Raw genomic sequence first — 15,145 nt, 5'->3', positions numbered from 1 at the left:
GCTAATAATGTAGCCATTAATAATAATAATGTAGCTAGTAGTAATAATAATAATGTCGCAAGCAGTAATAATAATACTAATAATTTTGCCAGTAATAATTTAATAATAATAATAATGTAGCCAGTAATAGTAATAATAATAATGTAGCTAGCAATAATAATAATGTAGCTAGCAATAATAATAGTGTGGTTAGTAATAATAATAATAATAATAATAATAATAATAATAATAATAATAATGTAGCCAGTAGTAGTAATAATAATGTAGCTAATAATAATAATAATGTAGCTAGTAGTAGCAGTAATAATAATGTAGCTAATAATAATAATGTATCTAGTAGCAGTAATAATAATGTAGTAGTATCAATAATAATAATGTAGCCAGTACAATAATAATAATAATAATGTAGCTAATAATAATAATAATAATAATGTAGCTAAAAAATAATAGTAATAATGTAGCTAGTAATAATAACATTAATAATAATAATGCAACTAGTAATAATAATAATAATAATAATAATAATTAATGTAGCTAGTAATAATAATAGTAATAATAATAATAATAAGCTAAAATAAAATATCCCAGAAATGTTCCATATGCACAAAAAGCTTATTTCTCTCAAACTTTATGCTCCAATTAGTTTACATCCCTGTTAGTGAGCATTTCTCCTTTGCCAAGATAATCCATCCACCTGACAGGTGTGGCATATCAAGAAGCTGATTAAACAGCATGATCATTACACAGGTGCACCTTGTGCTGGGGACAATAAAAGGTGGTTTTGTCACACAACACAATGCCACAAATGTTTTGAGGGATTGTGCAGTTGGCATGCTGAGTGCAGGAATGTCTACCAGAACGGTTGCCAGAGAATTGAATGTTAATTTCTCTACCATAAGCCACCTCCAACGCGGTTTAAGAAATTTTGGCAGTGTGAAGATATTCTATCCTCGGTATATATCTCTCTCTCTCTCTCTCTCGCCCTCCCTTTCTCTCTCTCGCCCTCTCTCTCTCTCGCTCTCTCTCGCCCTACCTTCCTCTCTCACCCTCTCGCTCTCTCTCTCTCTCGCTCCCTCGCTCTCTCTCTCGCTCTCTCGCTCTCTCTCGCCCTCCCTTTCTCTCTCTCGCCCTCTCTCTCGCCCTCTCTCTCGATCCCTCGCACCCCCCTCTCTCTCTCTCTCGCCCTCCCTTCCTCTCTCTCGCCCTCCCTTCCTCTCTCTCGCCCTCCCTTCCTCTCTCTCGCCCTCCCTTCCTCTCTCTCGCCCTCTCTCTCGCTCTCTCGCCCTCTCTCTCGCTCTCTCGCCCCCTCTCTCTCTCTCTCTCTCTCTCGCCCTCTCTCTCTCTCGCTCCCTCTCTCTCTCTCCTTCCCAGGACTGTTGGTAGGTGTGATCCTGCGTTATGGAATCCCAGCCACCAGCTACCACAACAGAACTCCTCCCAGCTGTTGTCTGGAGGAGGGGCCAGTCAGTAGTCTCCTGCTGAACGTCAGCGGGAAGTTCTTTGAGTACACGCTGAAAGGAGAGATCAACTCCAGGGAAATACACAACGTGGAGCAGAATGACATGCTGCGTAAGGTACACACACACACACACACACACACACACACACACACACACACACACACACACACACACACACACACACAGAATATATGTATAACCCCCCCCCCCCCCAACTACTGACTAAACACAACTGAACTGTATAACCCCCCCCCCCCCCAACTACTGACTAAACACAACTGAACTGTATAACCCCCCCCCAACTACTGACTAAACACAACTGAACTGTATAACCCCCCCCAACTACTGACTAAACACAACTGAACTGTATAACCCCCCCCAACTACTGACTAAACACAACTGAACTGTATAACCCCCCCAACTACTGACTAAACACAACTGAACTGTATAACCCCCCAACTACTGACTAAACACAACTGAACTGAATAACCCCCCCCAACTACTGACTAAACACAACTGAACTGTATAACCCCCCCCAACTACTGACTAAACACAACTGAACTGTATAACCCCACCCCCCAACTACTGACTAAACACAACTGAACTGTATAACCCCCCCCAACTACTGACTAAACACAACTGAACTGTATAACCCCCCCAACTACTGACTAAACACAACTGAACTGTATAACCCCCCCCCAACTACTGACTAAACACAACTGAACTGTATAACCCCCCCCCAACTACTGACTAAACACAACTGAACTTGTTGAAATTCATCCTGAAATCATTTTCCAGTATTCAGTCTAACCTATTTTCATGTCAGTCTCAGCATCCTAAATCTCTCATTGTCTGTTCAGTCCTGGCTTGCTAAGTATTCGATCATTAGCAGGCAGGTAGCCCTCGTTGGCAGTGCTTTGCAATGTAACCTCTTTGTCAACAGTCTGCATTTCAGCAGTGTATTAGCTGGCTGTTAGCAACTTGTTTAGTATTGATCTGTTTACGTACATGGTTTTTCTCCTAAATGTACAGGTTACCTTTGACCCTGAAGTATTCTTCAATATACTGCTACCTCCAATCATTTTCCATGCTGGATATAGTCTCAGAAAGGTAAGTGACCGCTGTAACATTTGTATTCTGTATTTTTTTTTAAAACCTTTATTTAACTCGTCAAGTCAGTTTTGAACAAATTCTTATTTTACAATGACTGCCTACCCCAGCGGTGGGAGAACCTTCCAGAAGGACAACCATCTCTGCAGTACTCCACCAATCAGGCCTTTATGATAGTGTGGCCAGATAGAGCCACTCCTCAGTAAAAGGCACATAACAGCCCGCTAGAAGTTTGCAAAAAGGCACCTAAAGGACTCTCAGACCATGAGAAACAAGATTCTCTGTTCTGATGAAACAAAGATTGAACTCTTTGGCCTGAATGCCAAGTGTCCCGTCTGAAATAAACCTGGAACCATCCCTATGTTGAAGCATGGTGGTGGTGGCAGCATCATGCTGTCGGTATGTTTTTCAGTGGCAGGGACTGGGAGAATAGTCAGGATCGAGGGAAAGATGAACGGAGCAAAGTATTTGTATTTATTATGGATCGCTATTAGCTGCTCCACTTTCAGCCAGGAGAGATTGACATGCATATTATTAATATTAGCTCTCTGTGTACATTCAAGGGCCAGCCGTGCTGCCCTGTTCTGAGTCAATTGCAATTTTCAAAGTCCTTTTTTGTTGCACCTGACCACACGACTGAAAAGTAGTCAAGGTGCGACAAAACTAGGGCCTGTAGGACCTGCCTTGTTAAGAAGGCAGAGCATCGCTTTATTATGGACAGACTTCTCCCCATCTTAGCTACTACTGCATCAATATGTTTTGACCATGACAGTTTACAATCCAGGGTTACTCCAAGCAGTTTAGTCATCTTAACTTTCTCAATTTCCACATTATTTATTTATTACAAGATTTAGTTGAGGTTTAGGGTTTAGTGAGTGTTTTGTTCCAAATACAATGCTTTTAGTTTTAGAAATATTTAGGGCTAACTTATTCCTTGCCACCCACTCTGAAACTAACTGCAGCTCTTTGTTGAGTGTTGCTGACGTGTATAGTGTTGAGTCTTTCACATACATTGACACTCTGGCTTTACTCAAAGTCAGTGGCATGTCATTAGTAAATATTGGAAAAGCAAGGGGCCTAAACAGCTACCCTGGGGAATTCCTGATTCTACAGAGAGATCCTTGATGAAAACCTACTCCAGAGCACTCAGGACCTCAGACTGGGGCAAAGGTTCACCTTCCAACAGGACAATGATCCTAAGCACACAGCAAAGACAACACAGGAGTGGCTTCGGGACAAGTCTCTGTATGTCCTTGAGTGGCCCAATCAGAGCCTGGACTTGAACCCGATCGAACATCTCTGGAGAGACCTGAAAATAGCTGTGCAGCGACGCTCCCCATCCAACCTGACAGAGCTTGAGAGGATCTGCAGAGAAGAATGGGAGAAACTCCCCAAATACAGGTGTGCCAAGCTTGTAGCGTCATACCCAAGACGCTTCAAAGCTGTAATTTCTGCCAAAGGTGCTTCAACATAAACTCAGCAAAAAAAGAAACGTCCTCTCACTGTCAACTGCGTTTATTTTCAGCAAACTGAACATGTGTAAATATTTGTATGAACACAACAAGATTCAACAACTGAGACAAACTGAACAAGTTCCACAGACATGTGACTAACAGAAATTGATGTGTCCCTGAACAAAGGGGGGTCAAAATCAAAAGTAACAGTCAGTTAGTAGAAAGGCCTCTTTAGTGTCCTAAGTTTTCGTAACTGTGACCTTAATTGCCTACCGTCTGTAAGCTGTTAGTGTCTTAACGACCGTTCCACAGGTGCATGTTCATTAATTGTTTATGGTTCATTGAACAAGCATGGGAAACAGTGTTTAAACCCTTTACAATGAAGATCTGTAAAGTTATTTGGATTTTTACAAATTCTTTGAAAGACAGGGTCCTGAAAAAAGGAAGTTTCTTTTTTTTTGCTGAGTTTAGTACTGAGTAAAGGGTCTGAATACTCATGTAAATGTGATATTACATTTTTTTTAAATGTGCAAAAAATGTCTAAAAAAACAGTTTTTGATTTGTCATTATGCAGTATTGTGTGTAGATGAGGGGGAAAAAACGATTTAATCAATTTTAGAATAAGGCCGTAACGTAACAAAGTGGAAATATTCAATGTGTCTGAATACATTCCGAATACACTGTATGACTAAGACAACTTCATACGATGCTAAAAACAATCCATGGGCGAGTCAGCGACCACAATTTAATTTGTAACGGAATGAAAGAAACGTTTTCTAGCCAATTCTGCTGTGAAATAGAAGTGACGTCTTTATTTATTACTTATCGTCAATGCCGTTTTTGGTGTGCTTATCAATGAACAAGCAACTTTTCCCCACTCCTATCGCTTCTATCGGTGGAACAGGTTGTTGCGTTGTGGCCGTAGACATATAATCCATAGAAGGGTTTGGAACCTGGACTGGAACCAGGATCTCTAGTAAAACAGCAAGCACTGTGATGCAGTGTCCTCAGAGCACTGTTCCACTCAGGATGCCAGTGTCCTCAGAGCACTGCTCCACTCAGGATGCCAGTGTCCTCGGAGCACTGTTCCACTCAGGATGCCAGTGTCCTCAGAGCACTGCTCCACTCAGAGCACTGCTCCACTCAGGATGCCAGTGTCCTCGGAGCACTGCTCCACTCAGGATGCCAGTGTCCTCGGAGCACTGTTCCACTCAGGATGCCAGTGTCCTCGGAGCACTGCTCCACTCAGGATGCCAGTGTCCTCGGAGCACTGCTCCACTCAGGATGCCAGTGTCCTCGGAGCACTGCTCCACTCAGGATGCCAGTGATAGGTATTTTAACATTACCATTTTTTTACACCACATTTCATTAATAAAATATTGAATAATTTGTCTTCCTCAAATGAAGGAGATGGCACGATCTTTGTGAGAGGGAGGGGATTTGATTGGTCAACAACTCATGTTTCAGACACTTCATTCAGGATAAATGGTGTTAGCCCTTAGTTAGCCTGCCCCAGAGCAGGTTAGTTCTGAATGTAGAATAAATGGTGTTAGCCCTTAGTTAGCCTGCCCCAGAGCAGGTTAGTTCTGAATGTAGGATAAATGGTGTTAGCCCTTAGTTAGCCTGCCCCAGAGCAGGTTAGTTCTGAATACAGGGTAAATGGTGTTAGCCCTTAGTTAGCCTGCCCCAGAGCAGGTTAGTTCTGAATGTAGGATAAATGGTGTTAGCCCTTAGTTAGCCTGCCCCAGAGCAGGTTAGTTCTGAATGTAGGATAAATAGTGTTAGCCCTTAGTTAGCCTGCCCCAGAGCAGGTTAGTTCTGAATGTAGGATAAATGGTGTTAGCCCTTAGTTAGCCTGCCCCAGAGCAGGTTAGTTCTGAATACAGGATAAATGGTGTTAGCCCTTAGTTAGCCTGCCCCAGAGCAGGTTAGTTCTGAATGTAGGATAGATGGTGTTAGCCCTTAGTTAGCCTGCCCCAGAGCAGGTTAGTTCTGAATACAGGGTAAATGGTGTTAGCCCTTAGTTAGCCTGCCCCAGAGCAGGTTAGTTCTGAATGTAGGATAAATGGTGTTAGCCCTTAGTTAGCCTGCCCCAGAGCAGGTTAGTTCTGAATACAGGGTAAACGGTGTTAGCCCTTAGTTAGCCTGCCCCAGAGCAGGTTAGTTCTGAATACAGGATAAATGGTGTTAGCCCTTAGTTAGCCTGCCCCAGAGCAGGTTAGTTCTGAATGTAGGATAAATGGTGTTAGCCCTTAGTTAGCCTGCCCCAGAGCAGGTTAGTTCTGAATGTAGGATAAATGGTGTTAGCCCTTAGTTAGCCTGCCCCAGAGCAGGTTAGTTCTGAATACAGGGTAAACGGTGTTAGCCCTTAGTTAGCCTGCCCCAGAGCAGGTTAGTTCTGAATACAGGGTAAACGGTGTTAGCCCTTAGTTAGCCTGCCCCAGAGCAGGTTAGTTCTGAATACAGGGTAAACGGTGTTAGCCCTTAGTTAGCCTGCCCCAGAGCAGGTTAGTTCTGAATACAGGGTAAACGGTGTTAGCCCTTAGTTAGCCTGCCCCAGAGCAGGTTAGTTCTGAATACAGGATAAACGGTGTTAGCCCTTAGTTAGCCTGCCCCAGAGCAGGTTAGTTCTGAATACAGGGTAAACGGTGTTAGCCCTTAGTTAGCCTGCCCCAGAGCAGGTTAGTTCTGAATACAGGGTAAACGGTGTTAGCCCTTAGTTAGCCTGCCCCAGAGCAGGTTAGTTCTGAATACAGGGTAAACGGTGTTAGCCCTTAGTTAGCCTGCCCCAGAGCAGGTTAGTTCTGAATACAGGGTAAACGGTGTTAGCCCTTAGTTAGCCTGCCCCAGAGCAGGTTAGTTCTGAATACAGGGTAAACGGTGTTAGCCCTTAGTTAGCCTGCCCCAGAGCAGGTTAGTTCTGAATACAGGGTAAACGGTGTTAGCCCTTAGTTAGCCTGCCCCAGAGCAGGTTAGTTCTGAATACAGGGTAAACGGTGTTAGCCCTTAGTTAGCCTGCCCCAGAGCAGGTTAGTTCTGAAGGATTCATTGCCATAGAAATGTACCTACTAAAAGGTGAGCCGTTGTCAGACTGCCAGTCCAGTCACACTCCCAGGGTGAGGAGTGTCTGTTGTAGACGGAGTGACCTGGTCACCAATGGCTGGTGGCTTGAAAGGACTCAGAAGAGAGACTGCAAGTCAACACTCTGAGGGCAGATGACAGGCAACACTCTCCCTGCTCACCAAGGCCCTCTTTGTGAGGGGAAATGACAGGCAACATTCTCCCTGCTCACCAAGGCCCTCTTGTGAGGGGAAATGACAGGCAACACTCTCCTTGCACACCAAGGCCCTCTTGTGAGGGCAGATGACAGGCAACACTGCACATCAAGGCCCTCTTGTGAAGGCTGGCTGACATATCAATGGCACAGAGATAAATATTTATTTAATGCCCATGTAGATCACACACTAACCTCTCTACATTCTATGATGTAGCCTAGCGATTTATAATATCCCTTCTCTTTTTCCAGAGACACTTCTTCAGGAACCTGGGCTCCATCATAACCTATGCCTTCCTAGGAACAGCCATCTCGTGCTTCGTCATTGGGTGAGTCAGTGTATTGGTGGGACTGATTTTTTAATTTATTTTTTAGATCATGTCTGGAATGGAACTCTTGTAGTCCTCTCCTCTCTTCAGAAACCTGATGTATGGAGTGGTGAAGCTGATGCAGTTCATAGGGCAGCTGACTAACAAGTTCTACTACACAGACTGTCTTTTCTTTGGAGCCATCATCTCTGCCACTGACCCAGGTAGGTCCTGGAGCTCCTCACCACCTCACCCCAGTGGAGGGCTCTCTCTACAGGCCTTGTGACCAGGGGAATACCTCTGCAGTCCGTCGTTAACGAATCGTCCGTCCTAGTTCACTACAAGGATGGTCACGGTACATCCTAGCAAGCAACATGTTGCTCCTCAACTCTCTTAAGTGTGTGTGTGTGTGTGTGTGTGTGTGTGTGTGTGTGTGTTTCAGTGACGGTGCTGGCCATCTTCAATGAGCTCCATGCAGATGTGGATCTTTATGCCCTGTTGTTTGGAGAGAGTGTCATGAACGACGCAGTGGCCATAGTCCTCTCCTCGTAAGTTACCGTGCTCCTCCTCTCTCCTCCCAGCGCTCTCTCCTCCCAGCGCTCTCTCCTCCCAGCGCTCTCTCCTCCCAGCGCTGTCTCGCTCCGTCTGTCTCGCTCCGTCTGTCTGTCTCGCTCCGTCTGTCTGTCTCGCTCCGTCTGTCTCGCTCCGTCTGTCTCGCTCCGTCTGTCTGTCTCGCTCCGTCTGTCTGTCTCGCTCCGTCTGTCTGTCTCGCTCCGTCTGTCTGTCTCGCTCCGTCTGTCTGTCTCGCTCCGTCTGTCTGTCTCGCTCCGTCTGTCTGTCTCGCTCTGTCTGTCTCGCTCGTTCTGTCTGTCTGTCTGTCTCGTTCTGTCTGTCTCGCTCCGTCTGTCTGTCTCGCTCCGTCTGTCTGTCTCGCTCCGTCTGTCTGTCTCGCTCCGTCTGTCTGTCTCGCTCCGTCTGTCTGTCTCGCTCTGTCTGTCTCGCTCGTTCTGTCTGTCTGTCTCGTTCTGTCTGTCTCGCTCTGTCTGTCTGTCTCGCTCGCTCTGTCTGTCTGTCTCGCTCGCTCTGTCTGTCTGTCTCTGTCTGTCTGTCTGTCTGTCTGTCTGTCTGTCTGTCTGTCTGTCTGTCTGTCTGTCTGTCTGTCTGTCTGTCTGTCTGTCTGTCTGTCTCGCTCTGTCTGTCTGTCTGTCTCTCTCGCTCTGTCTGTCTCTCTCGCTCTGTCTGTCTCTCTCCTCCCAGCGCTGTCTCGCTCTGTCTGTCTCGCTCTGTCTGTCTGTCTCGCTCTGTCTGTCTCTCTCGCTCTGTCTGTCTCTCTCGCTCTGTCTATCTGTCTCTCTCGCTCTGTCTGTCTCTCTCTCGCTCTGTCTGTCTCTCTCTCTCTGTGTGTGTGTCGGAGGGTTCCTCAGTTTCTGGGAAATATTCCTGTACCCTCCTCGTTTCCCCTCCTTTTCCCCGGTGTTGTAGAGATTCCTCACTGAGGTGACAGACAGTGTTACATCACTAGTGTGGTGCAGCTGAGACAGACCTGGTGATCTACTGACCCCTGCTGGAAAGGCCTAGTGTGGTGCAGCTGAGACAGACCTGGTGATCTACTGACCCCTGCTAGAAAGGCCCAGTGTGGTGCAGCTGAGACAGACCTGGTGATCTACTGACCCCTGCTGGAAAGGCCTAGTGTGGTGCAGCTGAGACAGACCTGGTGATCTACTGACCCCTGCTGGAAAGGCCTAGTGTGGTGCAGCTGAGACAGACCTGGTGATCTACTAAGCCAGCCACTATTGTGCCTGTGAAACGTATTGTAACTGTGAAACAGGATATTTGTGTTTTTACTGGAAGTTCTGTGTCCTGTTTCTTTGATCCAGGTCTATTGTAGCCTATCAGCCGGCGGGAGCCAGCACACACACCTTCGACGCCACAGCCTTCTTCAAATCAGTGGGGGTTTTCCTGGGCATCTTCAGTGGATCCTTCGCCATGGGAGCCGCCACTGGAGTGGTCACTGCACTCATATCCTTCTGCTGAAAACGTCACTACACAACATAGGGGGATAGATCTAGTCAACTAAAATCACTTACAAAAAGGGTAGTTAAAATGTGCTGCCGTCTTGTTTATTGTGTTGTGTGGAAAGAGTCATTGTTTAAGTTATAGCTAGTCTGAAGTGGTCACTGGCCTCATATCCTGAAAGATTACCACAACTTGTTTTTGTTTACATTTCTAAAAGAGAACTTTATTAACAGTGTATTCAGTACACTGGCAAAGTAAATAACTTTATTAACAGTGTATTCAGTACACTGGCAATAGTGTATTGTAGTGTCCTCCGAAGAAGCAATGGCAATAGTGTATTGTGGTGTCCTCCGAAGAAGCAATGGCAATAGTGTATTGTAGTGTCCTCCGAAGAAGCAATGGAAATAGTGTATTGTAGTGTCCTCCGAAGAAGCAATGGCAATAGTGTATTGTAGTGTCCTCCGAAGAAGCAATGGCAATAGTGTATTGTGGTGTCCTCCGAAGAAGCAATGGCAATAGTGTATTGTGGTGTCCTCCGAAGAAGCAATGGAAATAGTGTATTGTAGTGTCCTCCGAAGAAGCAATGGCAATAGTGTATTGTAGTGTCCTCCGAAGAAGCAATGGCAATAGTGTATTGTGGTGTCCTCCGAAGAAGCAATAGCAATAGTGTATTGTAGTGTCCTCCGAAGAAGCAATGGCAATAGTGTATTGTGGTGTCCTCCGAAGAAGCAATGGCAATAGTGTATTGTGGTGTCCTCCGAAGAAGCAATGGCAATAGTGTATTGTGGTGTCCTCCAATGCCTCCGAAGAAGCAATGGCAATAGTGTATTGTGGTGTCCTCCGAAGAAGCAATGGCAATAGTGTATTGTGGTGTCCTCCGAAGAAGCAATGGCAATAGTGTATTGTGGTGTCCTCCGAAGAAGCAATGGCAATAGTGTATTGTGGTGTCCTCCGAAGAAGCAATGGCAATAGTGTATTGTGGTGTCCTCCGAAGAAGCAATGGAAATAGTGTATTGTAGTGTCCTCCGAAGAAGCAATGGCAATAGTGTATTGTGGTGTCCTCCGAAGAAGCAATGGCAATAGTGTATTGTGGTGTCCTCCGAAGAAGCAATGGCAATAGTGTATTGTAGTGTCCTCCGAAGAAGCAATGGCAATAGTGTATTGTAGTGTCCTCCGAAGAAGCAATGGCAATAGTGTATTGTGGTGTCCTCCGAAGAAGCAATGGAAATAGTGTATTGTAGTGTCCTCCGAAGAAGCAATGGAAATAGTGTATTGTAGTGTCCTCCGAAGAAGCAATGGCAATAGTGTATTGTGGTGTCCTCCGAAGAAGCAATGGAAATAGTGTATTGTAGTGTCCTCCGAAGAAGCAATGGCAATAGTGTATTGTGGTGTCCTCCGAAGAAGCAATGGCAATAGTGTATTGTGGTGTCCTCCGAAGAAGCAATGGCAATAGTGTATTGTGGTGTCCTCCGAAGAAGCAATGGCAATAGTGTATTGTGGTGTCCTCCGAAGAAGCAATGGCAAAAGTGTATTGTGGTGTCCTCCGAAGAAGCAATGGAAATAGTGTATTGTGGTGTCCTCCGAAGAAGCAATGGCAATAGTGTATTGTAGTGTCCTCCGAAGAAGCAATGGAAATAGTGTATTGTAGTGTCCTCCGAAGAAGCAATGGAAATAGTGTATTGTGGTGTCCTCCGAAGAAGCAATGGCAATAGTGTATTGTAGTGTCCTCCGAAGAAGCAATGGCAATAGTGTTTGTGAAATGTGAAATGTTCTGATTCTCTAACTCCGTCTCTACGTGACCAAGTTCACCAAGCTGCACTGTTTCCCCTTGCTGGAGACGGCCCTCTTCTTCCTCATGTCCTGGAGCACCTTCCTATTGGCCGAAGCCTGCGGGTTCACAGGTCAGGACTGGGGTGGAGGGTGTCAAGAGGGGCTCTGTTTGCATCCCAAATGGCACTTTATTCCCTATAAAAGTGCATATGGCTCTGGTCAAAAGTAGTGCACTATGTAGGGAGTAGGGCGCTGTTTGGGAAGTATATATTGTATGGTCAGCACTCTGGCTACAGTACATGTTTTACAGATTCTGCTAAAGAAAGAGCAGAGCGCATAGAAAAACAATACGAGGATTATAGATGTGGCGTAGGGAGGCAGGTAGCCTAGCAGTTGAGAGCGTTGGGCCAGAAACCGAAACCGAAAGGTCGCTGGTTCGATTCCCGAGCAGACTAGGTGAAACATCTGTCGACGTGCCCTTGAACAAGGCACTTCGCTGAAATGAGTGTCTGCTAAATGACTAATATGTGCTAATCTCGGGTTGTGTTTATCTGTGTCCTAGTGGGTCTCTGTGACAACCATTCTCTCTGATTTATGTATTTATTATGGATCCTGTTAGCTGATGCCAAGGCAGGAACTACTCTTCCTGGGGTCCAGCAAAATTAAGGCATATATATACATACACAGTTTAATATATACAATTTCATAACACTTTACCCAAAATGATTTAGTGTGTTCCCTCAGGCCACTGCTCCACTATCACATATCTACAATACAGCATCCATGTGTATAGAGTGCATGTCTTGTGTACACTACCAGTCAAATGATTGGACACACCTACTCATTCAAGGGTTTTTCTTTATTTTCTACATTGTAGAATAATAGTGAAGACATCAAAACTATGAAATAACACATATGGAATCATGTAGTAACCAAAAAAAAAAGTGTTAAACAAATCAAAATCGATTTTACATTTTGAGATTCTTCAAATAGCCACCTTTTGCCTTTGACAGCTTTGCGTTCTTAGGTGGGCTATTTGAGCCAGTAAAGGGGGCTTTCCTATTCTTGGGTAGCAGAATTACTTTCGCTTCCCTCCAGGCCCGAGGGGGGCACACTCTCTAGTAGGCTTGGATTGAAGATGTGGCAATACCGTCTGCTATTATCCTCAGTAGTTTTCCATCCATGCTGTCGGACCCTGGTGGCTTGTCATTGTTGATAGACAACAATTTTCCCACCTCTTCCACACTAACTTAACGGAATTCAAAAGTACAATTCTTGTCTTCCATAATTTGATCAGTTATACTTGATGTTTAGTGTCAGCGTTTGTTGCTGGCATATCATCCTTAAAGTAACGGTTTAGAGGTTTTTGTTTTAGGGGTGCCAAGTAGGTTGTGCCTACCAGGAAAAAAAATATTGATTTCTCCTTTTTGTTTGGAAGGGAATGAGTCCCATCTGGTTCGTCAATTCTACACCAATACAAAGGAATCATGCAAAAGTCAGTATGAAAATACACTTTTCATAAACCCTTAAAACATTGGAAATAACTTAAACTTTTTTTGTGTGTTGGTTGTATTCCCAAAATAAACCAGAGATCAACACAATGATCTCTGGTTCCTCCAGAAAAGTCCCGTACCTCGGGCCTAAAAAGAGTCCAGCCCGGTAAATGACTTCAGTGAAACCCAAGTGACCATAGTCACGCAAATGTCCTTCCATAAAGTGATGCGTAAAAACCAGTCTCATTCATACACTCAGAATGCAATGAACTTCCGTTCCACACACAATGAAGTATCAGAAATCTTTAGCTACAACTAAACCAACACGGTATAAATCGCACCAAAACCAAAGGAAATAAAAGTTGTAGTCGGTCAGACAATCCAACCCGCCAACAGATCTCCAGCAGGAGAAAGGCCAAGGAGAAGAGTGGAGACCAACGCACATCGGCAGCCCAACGATAGACATAAGTAGATCCTATACTGGTTGATCCTGCGACACAGCTACAGTACACACTTTTAAAATACAACAAAACAAACTGGGTTTGAACGAGTTTCCAAGCTGAAGGTTGAACACTTCCTCTCTTGCACAATTCACTTTTGCGCAGCAGATGCTGAGGGTCGTTATTAGGGAATTAAAGGGGAAGTGCCCCATTGGCAGGAGAAGCACTGACACTGTTTAGACAAATTCAGGGCCGTCACACTGAGCCTGCTAATCTTGCCAATGAAAAAAATCATTAAAGTAATTGCCAATATCACTGTGAGAATGAGGCATCTGATTCAATGATGAATGATGGAGCTGAGTTTGCCTTTTTGCCCAAAATTTCATTTAAGGTGCTCTAAAGCTTTTTACTATCATTCTTTGTCATTTATCTTTGTTTCATAGTTTAGTTTATGTTTTTTATTCAGTTTAGTCACATGATTTATCAATTTGCAGTATGTTTTCCAATTGGTTGTGCATCCAGACTTATTAGCAATTCAATTCCTTTAGCCTCGTCCCTCTCAACCATACAAACCATCATATTTTTAATTCCTCATCAATCCACAGGGATTTTACAGTTTTTAGTCATTTTGTTAATTGGTGCATACGTATTAGAAACTGGAATAAGCTATTTGTGTTCCCAATTGCACCCTATTTCCTATATAGTGCACTATCCATATGGCACCCTTTTCCATTTATAGTGCACTACTTTTGGCCAGAGGGGGCCATTTGGGAAGCGGACTGCATCCTCAGGTGTGTTAGAACAGTCTAAGCATAACACAGCTATCTCTGTGTGTTTCTGTCCCAGGTGTTGTGGCAGTGCTATTCTGTGGGATCACTCAGGCCCACTACACATACAACAACCTGTCTGAGGAGTCCACCAAGCGCACCAAGCAGGTAACACCCTACATACTACACACTCCAGCCCTAACCCTTAGCACTAACCCTCTCCAGCCCCTCTCCTCTCCTGGTTGTCGTGCTCACTCCAGCCCTAACCCTTACCACTAACCCTCTCCAGTCCCTCTCCTCTCCTGGTTGTCGTGCTCACTCCAGCCCTAACCCTTACCACTAACCCTCTCCTCTCCTGGTTGTTGTGCTCACTCCAGCCCTAACCCTTACCACTAACCCTCTCCTCTCCTGGTTGTCGTGCTAGCTGTAAAGGGCCAGATGGTTCAATCTGGAGCAAAAAACATTGTGCTATCCAGGAGCACGAGTAAAGGACATTAATAAGCTGCTCCCAAACATTTTAAACCAGCATCAGAAAATGTAGTCTCTCATAGTTCATGTGGGATTCAATGACATTATGAAAGGCAGATCAGAACAGCTGAAGATGGGTTTTAAAGAACTGATTGGGTCTCTACTTGACACCAACAAACACCCCATAATATCTGTCCCTAAATCGTGGCATTGAACGGTTCAGCAGACTGTTAGCCCTCCATAACTGGCTACCAGACTATTACAGCTCTGTGGGTGGAACATCTATTGACAATTTTGATACCTTCTGGAAACTAAGCTCATTATATAAGGAGGATGGGATCCACCCAAATCATTTGTGTTCCTGGATCCTTTCACAGCATTATAAGGCTGAGACAATGACTTATCAATGACCCAAGTCCAGCTCAGTTAATATCTACCATTGTGTCGCTGAGTCATCATAATGCTTCAGAAAATGTACATTATACCAGGGGCGTTGGTAGACACAGTGTAAGTAACCTAATTGATGTCCCTCTAACTGCTCTGAATTCCTCTGTTTATCCTACAGCTGTTGTCTGCAGTAATCAT

The 15,145-nt window shown here is 44.7% G+C and overlaps 1 protein-coding gene across 1 annotated transcript in view; it reads left to right on the top strand.

Moving 5' to 3' along the window:
* The window catches only part of slc9a7 (solute carrier family 9 member 7), a 142,323-nt gene that overhangs the window by 4,599 nt on the left and 122,579 nt on the right, over window positions 1-15,145 (top strand). Inside the window, exons 2-9 of the mRNA XM_045697509.1 lie at window positions 1,372-1,574; window positions 2,493-2,570; window positions 7,551-7,627; window positions 7,718-7,830; window positions 8,049-8,154; window positions 9,484-9,625; window positions 11,418-11,523; window positions 14,172-14,260. Coding sequence (XP_045553465.1) covers window positions 1,372-1,574; window positions 2,493-2,570; window positions 7,551-7,627; window positions 7,718-7,830; window positions 8,049-8,154; window positions 9,484-9,625; window positions 11,418-11,523; window positions 14,172-14,260 — 914 coding nt within the window. The remainder of the gene's footprint in view (window positions 1-1,371; window positions 1,575-2,492; window positions 2,571-7,550; window positions 7,628-7,717; window positions 7,831-8,048; window positions 8,155-9,483; window positions 9,626-11,417; window positions 11,524-14,171; window positions 14,261-15,145) is intronic.

The sequence above is a fragment of the Salmo salar genome, chromosome ssa16 (assembly GCF_905237065.1).
Source record: "Salmo salar chromosome ssa16, Ssal_v3.1, whole genome shotgun sequence".
In the NCBI taxonomy this organism is placed as follows: Eukaryota; Metazoa; Chordata; class Actinopteri; order Salmoniformes; family Salmonidae; genus Salmo; species Salmo salar.
The sequence above is the reverse complement of the archived record's forward strand: the minus strand, read 5'-3'. Positions and strand labels throughout refer to the sequence as shown.